The 16,726-nt window shown below is 33.0% G+C and overlaps 1 protein-coding gene across 1 annotated transcript; it reads left to right on the forward strand.

Annotated features, from left to right (window-relative positions):
• Positions 1 to 12,134: 12,134 nt before the first annotated feature.
• LOC115694995 (uncharacterized) lies at positions 12,135 to 14,022 on the forward strand. Its single transcript, XM_030622094.1, has 4 exons — positions 12,135 to 12,276; positions 12,477 to 12,868; positions 12,968 to 13,506; positions 13,617 to 14,022. The coding sequence occupies exons 1-4, from the start codon at positions 12,135 to 12,137 to the stop codon at positions 14,020 to 14,022; spliced, it is 1,479 nt and encodes a 492-aa protein (XP_030477954.1).
• The last annotated feature ends 2,704 nt before the right edge of the window (positions 14,023 to 16,726 follow it).

The raw sequence follows: 16,726 nt of genomic DNA on the forward strand, positions 1-16,726 counted from the left end.
CATGAAAACCTATGTCACATAATTGACTAATACTAAGCAAGCTATGTTTAAGATTATCAACGAGAAGCACATTTTTGATACATGGAGAGTATACATTACCAATATCACCAATCCCAAGATTTTCCTTTTAAATTGTCTCAAAAAGTGACAAAGCCACTTTCCTTGTTCTTAAAGCTTGAAAATCATGATGGGTCACCAGTCATATGCTTTGAACATCCACTATCCAAGAACTATAAGCATTGGCTCTTTCTTGTTGATTTCTTCAAAAAACAAGTTAATTTGTTAGCTTTTGGTACCCACAGAACTTTGGATTCTTTCTTGTTAGTCTTAGAACTCTTTGGTATTCATTTAGTCTTGCATAGTGTTATACCCGAAATTCGACTATTATTTCAAAGGAGGACACGTGTCAAATTGGGAAGAATACGAATCAATAAATGTAACGGTAATTATATTTGAAAATAGAATAACTCATTAATGCGTAATTGACAGAGTATATTTACAACTTGTCGACTGGAAGGTCTTATGCAAGATAAAGATACACCAACTATTACATCGAACATTAACGAGAAACCATACGACTTCAGATGTACAAGGCGAGACATCAACCTTGCTACGCATTAGGAGTCGAGACATGGTGACTGATAAGACATTTAGTGTATAATACACCTTATGCAGACTAGGTATAATAGTCGGGTAAATCCAAACAACTAATAGCGAGGCACCCATCTCGCTATAGGAAGGCGTGCTCATGATACCTTCATTAATCAGCTCCAGACACATTTCTATGGGGTACACAACTCCGTCGAGTCAACTCTCTTAGATAAAAGCTAATATACAAATGATGTTGGCTGCTGAGGTCCACCTTGTCACCAAGAACTGCGATGGAGCATTATGTCTTCAAACGCAGGAATGACGAGGTTTACATCATCAACCTCGAAAAGACATGGGAAAAGTTTCAGCTCGCTACCAAGGCTATTGTTACCGTGTTCCCACTGAGACATCCTAAAACGTCATGGTTTATATAACGTATTTAATACAAGTTTACCTTTGTTGGGCTTTATGCCCTAAATAAAACTCATTTCAATATAATCAGATTTACTTATTAATATAGATCAGAAATAACATTTAATGTTGCATGGTTCACATGATTATATGTACATAATGTATGAATTCATCTGAAACCCTTTTCACATACTTGATCCTGTTTATTGTGCTGTCATCACATTGGAAAGTAAACATGACTATGTGAATAAAGTTTCCTAGATTTATCAGACACAGGGTTTTACTGATATGATAATCTACAACAGAGTTTACTTGCATTTGGAGAAATGCTATGTTCTTTCCAGAACATTGGTTAAAGTAAAGCTCAGGTTGGATGCATGGAGTATGCATCGGAAGGGACCGATATTGAACTTTGACTTAGATTTAATTAAACTTACCGTAAAATCTATTCAAGTCAATATCGCCAAGTTGATCCTAGATAAAATGTTCTTAATCCTGTTATGATTAGGCTCAATCTTGAAAGGCTATTCGTGTTCTTTGATTTGTTAGTTAAGCCTACTTTTAGGTCAGGGTGATACGTACATTTTGGGAACACGGTAGTGCAATTGAGTGGGAGCGCTAGCATAAACATGGAATCTATAGCTTCTATCTGGCGAATAGTAAGCAAAGGATGATCTCCTTCGAGCTTGACCAAACGAACATAAATGGTGGAGTACTCATTTCACATAAGTTGAAATATCATTTATACGGGGTCAAGTGTTTTAAGGAATAAATACATTGTAGGGTGTAACGGTAATTTAATCCCTTTACAGTGTAGATCATTCATATAGAGGATCAGTGATCACATTAGGATTATAACAATGGATAACTAATGATGTGTCTATATGGTGGAACATATAGAGCATTCTATATACTGAGAGTGCAATTCTAAGTTCTATGCGTGGATTCAACGAAGAATTAATAAGTTAGTGAATTTTAGTGCTAAATTCTTGATCTACTTATTGGAAGCTCGGTTATATAGACCCATGGTCCCCGCACTAGTTGAGATAATATTGCTTGTAAGACTCATGTAATTGGTTTTGATTAATCAATTATAATTCTCAAATTAGACTATGTCTATTTGTGAATTTTTCACTAAGTAAGGGCGAAATTGTAAAGAAAGAGTTTATAGGGGCATATTTGTTAATTATGATACTTTGTATGGTTCAATTAATAAATATGATAAATGACAATATTATTTAATAATTATTTATAGTTATTAAATAGTTAGAATTGGCATTTAAACGGTTGAATTAGAAAATTGGCGTTTTTGAGAAAATCAGATGCAAAAAAGATAAAATTGCAAAATTGCAAAAAGTGAGGCCCAAATCCACTTGTATAGGGCCAGCCACTTTTATAGGCAATTTAAACTGATTTTTTTCATTATTTTAATGCCAAATAATTCAAACATAACCCTAGTGGAATGCTATAAATAGATAGTGAAGGCTTCAGAAAAATTACACTTAAATTTTCTATTTTTTCTTCAGAGAAAAACCTGAGCCTTCTCTCTCCCTATCTTTGGCTGAACCCACTCTCTCTCTCTCTTCCTCATTGAGATTTCGAAATTCTTAGTGTAAGAGTAGTGCCCACACACATCAAGTGATACCTCAATCATAGTGAGGAAGATCGTGAAGAAAGACTTTCAGCATGAAGGAGTTTTCAGCATCAAAGATTCAGAGAAAGAGATCCAGGTTCAGATATTGATAATGCTCTGCTACAGAAAGGAATCAAGGGCTAGATATCTGAATGGAAGGAGTCATATTATTTTGCTGCACCCAATGTAAGGTTTCCTAAACTTTATATGTGTTTATTTCATCGTTTTAGAAAGTTCATATTTAGGGTGTTAATAAACATACTTGTGAGTAGATCTAAGATCCTGGTAAAATAAATTCCAACAACTGGCCTCAGAGCCATGGTAATTGATTTACTTGCAAGAAATTTGGACTTTAAAACGATTGTTTGTATGTTTTTGGATGGTATCATGTTGTATTGAGTGTTATTTGATGATTGATTGATGTTTGTAAATTTTCGTAAAAAATAATTGCGATTCTGTTTCTGGAATTATTTTTATTGGATAGTATGGAAAAAATTAAGCAAGTTAGCCTTTTACAGAACTCAATTTCGATTTTATTTGAATTAGTTATGAATTTTTGAAGATTTGGAAAAATCGGGGCTGTGCTGAAATTTTTCCTGCGATCGCAAAACTGTCCGTACAGTTCACAGTTTTTTCGTTTTTCTTCGATTTTTCATGCTTTTTCATGGAATTAACTTCCGATTTTTGGTATAGTTTTGTATTTATACTATTACTATTCCTAATTCAATTCTAATTATCATTTTGAATTAATTTAATATTTTTTAAATTTAATTCAAGATATTAGTGTAATTTGAATTTGAATAGAATTAGTATCTATCTTCTTGCTTAAAAATCTATCTTATTTTAAAATTTGATTATATCTTATCTTATTTTAAATTTAAAAATAAGATATTTATAATCATGTAATTTTTAAATGATATAAGATATTTTGCTAACTTTTAAATTTTGTTATTTTATTTATTTAAATTAAATTTAAAATTTGAAAAAGATATTTAACTTATCTTTTCTAATTTTTATTTAATTTTTATTTATAAAATAACATTTAAATTTTAAAAGTAGTTAGCAAATTTTGAAATGATATTTAGGTTGGTTGAAACCTAATTTTTCAAAATTGTAGGTTTAATTTTAAATTTAAATTTTTTTAAAAAATTTTGAATGATTCAAATTTTTTTTAAATTTTTGAAAAATTATTTTTTAATTAATTAATTATTTCGAAATTAATTATTTAATTTAAAATTAAATAAATCCTACATCCAATTATCCAGCTAACCTTGTTGCAGGAGTATGTGTTTTATCTTGTTTGTAAGTTTTCAAAACCTATTATTACTTGATTGCAAATAGCCATGGTTACTTTTTGCCAGATCTAATGATCTGATGGCTCCCTTGGTCAAGTTAATAATTTGTAACAAGTATATTTACAATCTTCTTTCATCTGTGTATGACCTAGCAACATGATAGGACCCATCCAAAGTGTGCCTGTGTGAGCCTATGTGTTTAATTTGATTATAGATACATATAGGTTGTTGTTGCTAAAATAAATTATCATAGTTCTTGATAGAATTTATTTAGGCCCATTTAGTTATTGGGCTTATTCAATTAATAACAGTTGTTCTTATTAAGGTTAAATTCCTCTCTTTTGGGCCTTGTGTGAGAGTTGGGAGCCATAGAAGTGGGTACGACATACTGAACCCAGCACCCCCTCACATGAACCACCCCAATTGTGAAGGCCCATTTGCCTGATTTGAACAACTGTACTAGGTTAATTACACTAGTTTAACCTAATAAAATTGATTAGCAACATAATTAATTTCATTTATTTTGAAATTAATTTAAGAAAATTATAGTTTAAAGAATTCTTTATTCTAAGCTAAACTATATGTATTTTCTTGTATTTAATTAAATATAGAATTATAACCATCTAGATTCTTTCTGGAACTTAATTTAAATTTTTCATTAAATATTCTTATTTAAGTTGATATTTAGTTATCTACTACTAACCAACTTAAATCTGAATATCTTTTGAATTTCAAATTTCAAAATTAAGTTGAGGAATTTTAGGCATTGGTTATTAAGATTCTTTAGATATTTTTTAAGTTAATATCTTTTCGAATATTAACTTAAAATGGAATATTTTCAAATTAAGTGGTTACAACTTAATTTTTGATATTTAATTAAATTTAAATTTGAAAAATATTTAAGTTCTAGATTTTTTCTAATACAACTTAAATTAGATATTTTTTTTTCAAATTTTGTGGAAAAGATACTTAGTCAAATAAGATATTTTCTAGATAGTTATTTCTAGACTACTTATTATTTCTAATATTACAATAGGAAAATATTATAAATTGTGAAATTAATTATTTAAATAATTAATTTTGGTACAATTTATTTTAAGTATATTTTTTCCTAGTATTAAACTAGAGATTAATAATTAAGCCTTCTCTACACTTAATTATTTATTTCTTGAATTTAATACATTTAATTAATTTGAAAATTAAATATCTAAGTTGATTTTTATCATCATACTTAAATATTTCTTTTTCATGACATTTAATTAAATAGAAAATTATTTTTAGTTGAAATTTAATTTTTCAACTAAATTTAAATAATTTTCAAAATATATTTTTTCTTTATTTTATTAATCAATTTTCGAAATTGCATTTCTTAAATGCTAGAATTTCGAATTTTATCTTGAAAAATAAATTAAGTTGTAAATTATTTATTTTAATTAATTCTTGGATCAACTTAAATCAATAATTTTTTTCATTTATTGATTAATTTAAAATAAATTGAATTAAAGTATATTATTAGAAATTGAATTAATTAGTCAAAGGAAAATCTAGATAGATGATATTTTTGCTTGAAGTATTTTTCTAGTGTATTTAATTAAATAGAAAATTAATATTTAAGTTGATTTTCATCATCATACTTAAATATTTGAAATTTTTCTTATATATTTAATTAAATAGGAAAATTATATTTTTTGTTGTAAATTAATTTCATTAATTAATTTTGGGCCAACATTAAATTAGAATAATTTTTCCAGGATTAATTTTTTATTTTAACATGCATTTTCGAAAATTGTATTCTTAAATACTTTAATTTTTCGAAATGCAATATATATTTATAGAAAATTAAATTTGAGTTGTAAATTAATTTATATTAATTTTGTAACAACTTAAATTGAATATTTTTCTAAATATTTATTGGAAATTATTACTAAGATGGAAATAATTCATGTTATTTTTATATCCATCTAAGTAAAATTTATAAATATTAAATTAAAATTTATATTTAGAATTTTTCATTCTAAATTGGAAATTTTAAATAAATATATATTTAAAATAAATAAATTAAATAAAGAGAATCAAAGAAAATACAACTCACTTTAAATAATGAGCTTGATTATTATTAAGATATTCGATCTCCATTGTTGGTCTTACAAAAGTTAAATGTTTTCAATATAACCTCGAGACGCTAGACTTCGTCCCCCTATGGATGGTTATTCGTTGAACGCATTTAACACCGTAAGATTTCATTTGATAAGTGTTTTGTAAGTTTTCGTCTCTATTAGACTCTCCCCTACGGTGACTACTTAGAGATAAACTTATGAAACATGAAACAATGGTGGAAGCTCATAAAATGAGAATATTCTTGACTCTCGCCTACCGGGACAACGTTGGATTCTTATTTTGATCGAATAAAAGGTTGCTAGAATGGTTTCTATTTTAGATGAGCTGACAACTCTATTCAATAAATGATGCTTTGACTCTCGCCTACCGGGACACTGTATCAGTTTGTTGAAAACCTTGGAAATGATTTAGGATTGTATGTTTTAGTATTTTCACTAGTCATTCCTACTTGCTATATGTTTATAAAATCTGAATTGTGTATGAATTTATATTGAACCATGTTATTTTCTGTTATTAAGTTGTAGTTTAATTTCGAATCTTCATTGTTGGTCTAACATGTTTGTTTATCTAATGAGATAAATCCCTAGTGGATTTTCACCATTAGACATACATAATATTGTAAGATCTCGAAAGATAAATATTGTATATGCGACATCTAGCTGTTCATCAATTGATGACACCTAAGACTAGTATTTTTACAATATGAAACAAGAAGATTACATAAATAAGATTACTTTGTCTTTCGCTAATTGAAGCATCGTTGGATTCTTATTTTAAACGAAATTATCCTAATTCCTCTTAGCTTATTCATTTCGAATTAGCTTCATAATATATCATTGGATGAATGGTCTATAAATCATTTCATGTCATTATATTTTCTCTTAAGAAATTAAATGACGCATATGATTATAATCCCGAAATTCTATTCCCAATTAATATAAATCCTCAATCTTAGAAATCTCCTACTTGTATGGGCAAATCTGACTTAGAGTTTGTATTAGTAGTGGTGGTCCAAGAAAGAATTACTCATTATATTTGGTTGAATTTAAGTCTTTGACTTTAATTTTAGAATCCAAACAGAAATTTTCATATATTTCTAATTCCAGAATACAATACAGTTACACTTTCTCAAGTGTTTAATATCCATCTTCTATTAATGGATTAAAACTGTATGGAATATGAGTTAGGTATTCTGTGACCAGGATCCACTTGCAGTATTCTAAGAACTCTTTGATGTAACTAAACCTATGTCATCAATAGACACTACCACACTTTTTTTTAATCTATGGCATTTGTATCTTGTTCATAGTGGATTTGACAAGATCAATCTCTGCAAAGAGTTAATATGCCTATATCCAGTGAAAGTAGTTCATCTCATTCGCAGATGGATGTACATTCAGGGGTGGATATGAGTTTTTCGTTGTATTCTTAAAACGATAACTCTAGATTATACCTTTTAGCAAAGAAATTTGAAATGTTTGAAAATTTTCATTAATTTCTAGCAATGGTTAAAACCATTAAGGTAAGTGGTTAAAGATCTTGCGAACTGATAGGGGTGGAGAAATAGTTAGTAGATATGCAGTTCAAAGATCATTAAATTGATTTTTTGAATTATATCCAAACTTACCTCCCCAGAAATTTCGAGTTGCATATTGATGATTAGTTACTAGTCGTTGCCTAAATCCTTCTATGGTAATACAATTTCAGAATGATGTAATGGTTGGGTACTTAACGTAAATCATTACTAGATTCATGGATGACCTAATCAAAATCTTAAGAAAAGCTAGAACTGTTAACCATGGTTTGTTAGCTATTCTAAGTGATTAGGGGTGGACTATCCCATTGTCAATAGTTAAGAAAGTGTTTGATCAAACAAATACTACTTTTCTAAGAAAATGACTAAGTCTGAAAAACAAGTAGCAAATAAAGGAGATATTTAATTCTTGATTCCAAAAGTGTTCTATCATCTTACATATGATGATCCCACTGCCTCTGTTGTCTTGTCACAACCGAAGAGATCAATACCATTTAGTTTTCTTTGACATAATTCACGGTACCTTGTCGTAGTGGGAGAGTTTCTAGGAACTCACCTTCTTATGACTTGGGAGACACTAGTGATTAAAATCCATTGTGAGTTTAAACAAGTAATGGATTGTCAAGATAAGAAACTAAGAAGAAAGCCAATAGAACTATGGTTTAATCCATTCACATGGAGTAACCTAAATTTTTCTATTACAAGGACATAAAAGGAAATTTTCGTTTATAAGTCCATTCAATGGACTTAACAAAACTTCTTGTTCTTAGTATTATAGGTTTGAGTTTATCTAAACCTATGGCTTGTGGTATACCTGGTAATTACTTACTCTAATGCAAGCAACTTACTTTAGTAAGATGCTGAAGCATTTTCTTTCTAATGGCAATCTATAGAAGCTTCACAACTTCTTAGGTATAGATTTTATTTATCTAAGGAAAAGTTTCAACTATTCCAGAAAAGATAAAGCCATGAAAGAATTTCTTATATCAACAGTAAGAGGTCTTAGATATGCTTTTGTATGCCTTAGACCAGACACCTGCTGTTGAGTGGGAGTAATGAGTAGGTATCAGATTAATCCAGGAGAAGAACATTGGAAGACAATCAAGTAAATCTTAAGATAAAGAAGAGGAACTATATGTTAGTCTATAAGGGTGTGCTTAAAACTCTTAGACTACACCATATCAGATTTCGAAATTTGCCTTTGTGCTAGAAAATCTTTCTGATAAGATGGTGATTACTCTGGGGGTGGAATAGTGATTTTGGAGAAGTGTAAAAACCTATCTGAAGTCTCTAGGTCTACCAGAGAGGGACTGAATGTTAAGGTTGCAGGAAAGGTACTTATTTAGTCCAAGGAAAGTTCTATACATCTTTGGCACCATTCCAAATTGCCTTAAACTACTAGAGTTAATTTCCTGATTAACCAAAAGTAGTTGCCAAAGATATAGAATCCAGTATCCCAAGAGAGTAAACATATAGAGAGGAATTTCACATTATCAATGATTTTGTGATTAAGGAAGAGTAATGGTGGAGAAAAGGTTGTGGTTAATTCAACCTTTCAGATCCTATTACGAGGAGTTTACTACTACTACTACACTTGATTCGTATATCAAGGTGTTGAGATTATTTGAAACGCACTTTTTTGTTTTATATTAGTGCAAGTGGGAGTTTGTTGGGCTTTATGCCCTAAATAAAACTCATTTCAATGTAATCAGATTTACTTATTAATATAGATCAGAAATAACATTTAATGTTGCATGGTTCACATGATTTATTTCATGATTATATGTACATAATGTATGAATTCATCTGAAACCCTTTTCACATACTTGATCCTGTTTATTGTGCTGTCATCACATTGGAAAGTAAACATGACTATGTGAATAAAGTTTCCTAGATTTATCAGACACAGGGTTTTACTGATATGATAATCTACAACAGAGTTTACTTGCATTTGGAGAAATGCTATGTTCTTTCCAGAACATTGGTTAAAGCAAAGCTCAGGTTGGATGCATGGAGTATGCATCGGAAGGGACCGATATTGAACTTTGACTTAGATTTAATTAAACTTACCGTAAAATCTATTCAAGTCAATATCGCCAAGTTGATCCTAGATCAAATGTTCTTAATCCTATTATGATTAGGCTCAATCTTGAAAGGCTATTCGTGTTCTTTGATTTGTTAGTTAAGCCTACTTTTAGGTCAGGGTGATACGTACATTTTGGGAACACGGTAGTGCAATTGAGTGGGAGCGCTAGCATAAACATGGAATCTATAGCTTCTATCTGGCGAATAGTAAGCAAAGGATGATCTCCTTCGAGCTTGACCAAACGAACATAAATGGTGGAGTACTCATTTCACATAAGCTGAAATATCATTTATACGGGGTCAAGTGTTTTAAGGAATAAATACATTGTAGGGTGTAACGGTAATTTAATCCCTTTACAGTGTAGATCATTCATATAGAGGATCAGTGATCACATTAGGATTATAACAATGGATAACTAATGATGTGTCTATATGGTGGAACATATAGAGCATTCTATATACTGAGAGTGCAATTCTAAGTTCTATGCGTGGATTCAACGAAGAATTAATAAGTTAGTGAATTTTAGTGCTAAATTCTTGATCTACTTATTGGAAGCTCGGTTATATAGACCCATGGTCCCTGCACTAGTTGAGATAATATTGCTTGTAAGACTCATGTAATTGGTTTTGATTAATTAATTATAATTCTCAAATTAGACTATGTCTATTTGTGAATTTTTCACTAAGTAAGGGCGAAATTGTAAAGAAAGAGTTTATAGGGGCATATTTGTTAATTATGATACTTTGTATGGTTCAATTAATAAATATGATAAATGACAATATTATTTAATAATTATTTATAGTTATTAAATAGTTAGAATTGGCATTTAAATGGTTGAATTAGAAAATTGGCTTTTTTGAGAAAATCAGATGCAAAAAAGATAAAACTGCAAAATTGCAAAAAGTGAGGCCCAAATCCACTTGTATAGGGCCAGCCACTTTTATAGGCAATTTAAACTGATTTTTTTCATTATTTTAATGCCAAATAATTCAAACATAACCCTAGTGGAATGCTATAAATAGATAGTGAAGGCTTCAGAAAAATTACACTTAAATTTTCTATTTTTTCTTCAGAGAAAAACCTGAGCCTTCTCTCTCCCTATCTTTGGCTGAACCCACTCTCTCTCTCTCTCTTCCTCATTGAGATTTCGAAATTCTTAGTGTAAGAGTAGTGCCCACACACAGCAAGTGATACCTCAATCATAGTGAGGAAGATCGTGAAGAAAGACTTTCAGCACGAAGGAGTTTTCAGCATCAAAGATTCAGAGAAAGAGATCCAGGTTCAGATATTGATAATGCTCTGCTACAGAAAGGAATCAAGGGCTAGATATCTGAATGGAAGGAGTCATATTATTTTGCTGCACCCAATGTAAGGTTTCCTAAACTTTATATGTGTTTATTTCATCGTTTTAGAAAGTTCATATTTAGGGTGTTAATAAACATACTTGTGAGTAGATCTAAGATCCTGGTAAAATAAATTCCAACAACCTTGACCCGGTAAAAATGGACCTATCACAGCTGTGTGATTTTCAAAAATTAACCACATTTATTTTACGTGGTTTAAATCAAACCGTACGATTTCAGGGGATAATTATTGTTAGATATCAGTCAACTATGTAATTAACAGCCTTACTATGTAATTATAAATAGAGGCAAGTTACACTGAAAAAGGGATAAAAAAACCATTAAAGAAAGGAGGCATGAGAGTTGTATAAGAAATCTAATAAGATTGACTCGTGGACTATACAAAATTTTAACTGTAAAACCACGTGAAAAAACCTTTGTGTTCATACCTTTCTTTTTTTGCTTTTATTTTCTATGCAAATCTATCACTGTTAGAGCTCAAATATAGTTAATGAAAATTGGCGTTAATAGTTTGGTGCTTTCATTGAGAGCCTTCGTGAAAAAAGCTCAGAAAAGAACCTCCTTACATACAAAAAATAATTTTCTTCATGGCTAGAAATGGAGAGAATGTTGATACATCACATGAAGAAACCCCTCACCGTCCTGGAAAAAAGCCAATGGGCCTTCCAACTCTCAATCTAAATAGACCACTTGCTCTAGGAGGACCCAACCTGAGGGTGGCCCAAGCACTCAGACCACTCATTCCAGGAGGACCCAAAAAAGTCATACCACAGACCTCGCAGAGTGGTTCGAAATATTAAAGAAGTACAATATGAAGCTTAACCCAAAAAAGTATTCCTTTGGAGTTTCCTCAGGAAAATTTCTGGGATTCATAGTCAACGTGAGGGGCATTGAAGCAAATCCTGAGAAAATCAAGGCTTAGATAGATATGCCATCACCAACAAAGCCAAAGGATGTCCAAGCCCTAACAGGAAGGATGGCTGCACTTAACAGATTCATTTCAAAGTCGATTGATAAGTGTTTGCCCTTTTTCAATGTAATGCGAGGCAACAAGAAATTCGAGTAGACAGAAGAGTGCGAGGAGGCCTTTCAGAGTATTAAAATGCATTTGGCAACCCCTTCAGTTCTGGCAAAACCAGTAACTAGAAAGACATTACTCCTCTATCTAGCTGTCTCGAAAGATGTGATTAGTGTAGCAATAGTGCGAGAAGAGGAAAAGCACCAGCAACATGTTTACTGTGTTAGTAAGAGGTTACTGGGGGCAGAGTCGAGGTATCCCCCTCTTGAAAAACTTGCCTTATGCCTCATCCACGTGTCTCGCATGTTACGGCCTTACTTCTAGGCACACCCAATAAAAGTATTGACTGATCAACCCTTGAGACAAGTTTTATCAAAACCAGATGCTTTTAGAAGATTGATAAAATGGTCAATTGAACTGGGGCAGTTCGACATAACCTATCACCCTCGAACATCATCAAGGGCCAGGCTTTGGCAGATTTCTTAATAGAAGGAATAACTCTAGAAGAAAGTCCGCTTGTTCAACGAGACACTGATACTTGGAAGTTATTTGTGGATGGTGCATCCAACGAGCAAGGTTCGGGTGCAGGAGTGATATTGATTTTGCCAGAAGGCTTTAAGTTTCATTATGCTTTGAGGTTTCAATTTGACACATCAAACAACAAGGCTGAATATGAAGCCTTGATCGTTGCCTTGAGGATATTCGAAGCGTTGAAGGTCAAGAATCTCGTATGTCATAGTGATTCGCAGATGATTGTAAATCAGGTTCTCGGAGAATACCAGGCTAAGGGTCTGAAAGCGGCTAAATACCTAGAGAAGGTTCAGAAGAACTTGGAAAAGTTTGATTACTTTAAAATCGAAAAAATCTAAAGAGAATGAAACTCTAACGCTGATGCTTTAGCAAAACTGGCCTCGCAGAACGACTTGGATGAATTTAACTTGGTTCCAGTGGAGGTACTAAATGAGCCAAGTATATGTGAAAAAGAAGATGTCGAGATGATAGATAGCTCACCTACTTGGATGACTCCTATAATCAACTATCTACTCGACGGACAACTTCCAACTGACAAAAACGAGGCAATGAAACTCTTATATACAGTGCCTTGCTACACAATAATCGAAGGCAAACTATACAGAAGAGGTTATTCCATGCCTCTACTTTGGTGTGTTCTTCCTACAGAAGCAAACGAGATCATCAGAGAAATTCATGAAGGCTTTTGCAGGGATCACATAGGTTGGCAGAGTCTATCAAAAAAGATCATTAGACAAGGATATTACTGGCTAACAATCAACAAGGACACCCATGAGTTTGTCAAGAAATATGATAAGTGTCAGAAATTTTCATATATACCTCGCATACCACCAACGGAACTGAGGATGATGACCTCGCCTTACCCATTTGCTATATGGGGGAACGATCTAATCGGGGCACTTCCCACAGGGCGAGGGGGAGCCAAGTACGCAGTGGTAGCAATCGATTTCTTCACTAAATGGACCGAAGCTGAACCTCTTGTCTCCATAACCAGAAAAAAGTCCTCGACTTTGTTGTCAAAAACATTGCCTGCAGGTTTGGAATTCCAATGAAGATAATATCTAATAATAGAATTCAGTTCGATGGTGACTTGTTCACTGAGTTCTGCAAGAGGAATAAAATAATTAAAAGCCTCTTGTCAGTGTCTAGGCCTCAAGCGAATGGACAAGTGGAAGCCGTTAACAAAACCTTGAAAGATACTATCAAGAAGGAGTTAGATGCTGCCAAAGGTAGATGTATCGACGAGCTACCTCAAGTACTTTGGGCCCACAGAACTACTGAAAAAACAACAACGGGACAAACACCATTCTTGCTAGCATTTGGCTCGGAAGCAATGTTACCTGTTGAAGTGAACATATCCACTCATAGACGAGAGTTTTATGATCAAGAAGAAAACCAAGAACTCTTAAAATTGTCCTTGGATCTGCTTGATGAAAAATGAACTGAGTCGCAAGTCACTAATGCAGCGTATCAACACTGAGTAACAAGATACTTCAACAAAAGAGTCAAGAAGAGGCTATTTAACGTTGGAGACTTGGTGCTAAGGCGAGTATTTACAAATACGAGAGATGCGTCTGCAGGAGTATTCAACCCGAACTGGGAGGGTCCTTATGTGATTGAAGCGATAGTAGGAATCGGGGTTTAAAATTGGCTCGGCCAAATGGCTCGCTAATAAAGAACTACTGGAATGTGGAACATTTGCGACCCTACTACCAGTAAATTAATAATTGTAACTCGCATTGCTGATGTAATATCTTGAACTTTAGTTATGAATAAAGTTAATCATTTCTTTTTTCAAGTAATTACAAAGTGTTACTCTTTAGAATTACTTAAGGGGCATAGGTGTATGATTAACCGAAATTTATCTGGAAATACATGATTGCAAACCCACAACTTTAATTTTTTTTTTTTTTTACTTTTTTGATCAAACTTTTCTGACGAGAAAGGGATCAAACCATCATAACTTTTTGATTTAAAACCTGTCTGACGAGAAAGGAAAATCAAAAGTTATAAATGAGAAATAACTCATAACTCGCGTGTAAGGCTGAATATTAACGACTCGCATAATATAGGAAAGTATTAAATGAGACATCAAGGTGTCTTGATAAAAGTACTTAAACCTAGTATATGAATAGATGATCTAACTATTCATATAAGCAATCAAGAATATACAAAGTGACAAATCATTCAAGGTGATAAATCATCAAATAGTATATTCAAGTTTGCTTAAGACAGATTATAACTGTTATCGTGAGGTAGAGTTGATAACTGCTCGTAAATCAAAGGCCTGGCAGATAATAAACTGCTTGCGCACATAGTAGATTACGAACTACTTAAATATGAAAAATACGAGCAATGGAAAGACCAAGAGTATTCTGCATTTGATCAAAATATAATTGTTTACATTGTGAATAAAAACACAAGCAAACATAAATATATTAAGTTCGAATGTAAAGGTATGAGGCATTTAAGATAAATAAAAGCTAAGTTGGCCAACCAACTTCGCAGACTTGTCTTTACAAAATGCCACAAGGGGCAAACCATTAGGCCATTTTCCTAAACAAAAAATAAACACATATAAATACAAGACCAAGTCTACATTATCATAGGGGACTTGGTGGGATTTTCTTGTTCTGCATCAATCTCTTCTTCCTCACAAAATTCTTCCTTCTGAGTCTTCTCGTAGTAAGCAAGCATGGTTTTGGCCTTATCACCCAAAAAACTAAAATCTAACTCGGGGTTGGCTGACCAAATCTAGTAGATGGTCCTCCTACTGATGTTGTTGACCCTTTCTTTGGTTCAAGCCTCCAACTCTTTGAGCTTTTGATCATGATTGACTTGTCTTTTAACGAGATTAGCTTGGAGAAATTTAACAAAATTCTCGAGTTCTTTGATTTTTTGGTCAGCTTGGTGTTGCTTTTCTGCTTCATCCTTAGTGCGAGAAACCTCAGCTTCAGCATCGCTCCACTTCTTAGCTACGACATCCCTCTGTTCCTTCATTTGGCAAAGCTCAGTCTCTAGCATCTCAATCCTTTGAGACGACCGATGATGTGTAGCGTAAGCGAGAAAAGAAGCCTGAGAAAAAAAGGACAAATTGAAGTTATTAAGAAAGACAGAGTAGGGAAGAGTAAGATCAAAGAAGTACGAGATTGACCTAATGCAGAAGTACATGACTTCTTTTGGTCAGATCCTCGGTATTGTCGAGAATAGCAAGATCCCAATGGCGAGACCCCGAGTGTTAAGAGGTTGTGCCAACTATTGGTGGCGTGCTGCGAGCTCAGTTGAGACCCCTCAGTCCCAACTTCAAGGGGTAGGGGCAGGAGGGCTCGAGGAGAACCATCTCCGGACGAGAACCAGAGGACTTGACCTGGTGTGCCGATCTGGTAGGTTGCTCCTCGATCCTCGCAGCAGAGACCTCAATTCCCGCAACAGAGGCCTCAGTCCCCGCAGTAGAGGCCTCAGTCCCCGCAGTAGAGACCTTATTCCCTACCTTGGGAGATTTATCAGCCTCAATGATAAGCTGGTTCGAGGATGTCCTCGTGAAGGCTTTAGTCTTGGTCCTTTTAGGTTCTTCGAGAGAATCTGCGACCTGATCAGCTTGGGCTACTTTCTTCCCATATCTCTTATCGGCTTGGGGAAGACTTTTTAACATGCTCTCAAAATCTACGTCCATTCTTGCGAAGACAAAGGTAAAAGATCAGTGACGCTGGGTAAAAACATTGGTTTTGTAAATGGAGTAGAAGTTTAAAAAAAAAGAGGGATGAGTTCAGACCAGGCCACAATTCACAAAGAATGATGCTTACCTTCGAAAATCTCTTGTAAGAATCGTCTATAACGATTGGCCGTTTCTTCTTGGTTTGGTTTAATCGGATGATCTTCAATCCCGTAATCATTCATTTCCAATTTGGACTGAGGTTCAAAATTTTGGGTGTATATGGGGAGGATAGATGTTTGGTATATTCCGGTGCTGCAAATTTTGGAAGTTAAATTTTCTAACAAGGAAGGGATATCTCGGGAGAATGACAATCCCAATTTCTAGATGAAATTTAACAAACCAGGGGTCTATGGAATATAGCTAACATAAACTATGCCTAAAAAAATATATGAACCCTAGATATTGAAACAAATGTAGCATTGAGGCGTAA

This window comes from Cannabis sativa, chromosome 6, assembly GCF_029168945.1.
Source record: "Cannabis sativa cultivar Pink pepper isolate KNU-18-1 chromosome 6, ASM2916894v1, whole genome shotgun sequence".
In the NCBI taxonomy this organism is placed as follows: Eukaryota; Viridiplantae; Streptophyta; class Magnoliopsida; order Rosales; family Cannabaceae; genus Cannabis; species Cannabis sativa.

What these genes read in the sequence shown, in the direction of transcription:
- LOC115694995 (XM_030622094.1), top strand. Translation starts at nt 12,135, where the DNA reads ATGCATTTGGCAACCCCTTCAGTTCTGGCAAAACCAGTAACTAGAAAG. An exon ending in CGGCTAAATACCTAGAGAAG is followed by an intron (nt 12,869 to 12,967) that starts GTTCAGAAGAAC and finishes CTGGCCTCGCAG; the next exon opens with AACGACTTGGATGAATTTAA. An exon ending in ACAGGGCGAGGGGGAGCCAA is followed by an intron (nt 13,507 to 13,616) that starts GTACGCAGTGGT and finishes CATTGCCTGCAG; the next exon opens with GTTTGGAATTCCAATGAAGA.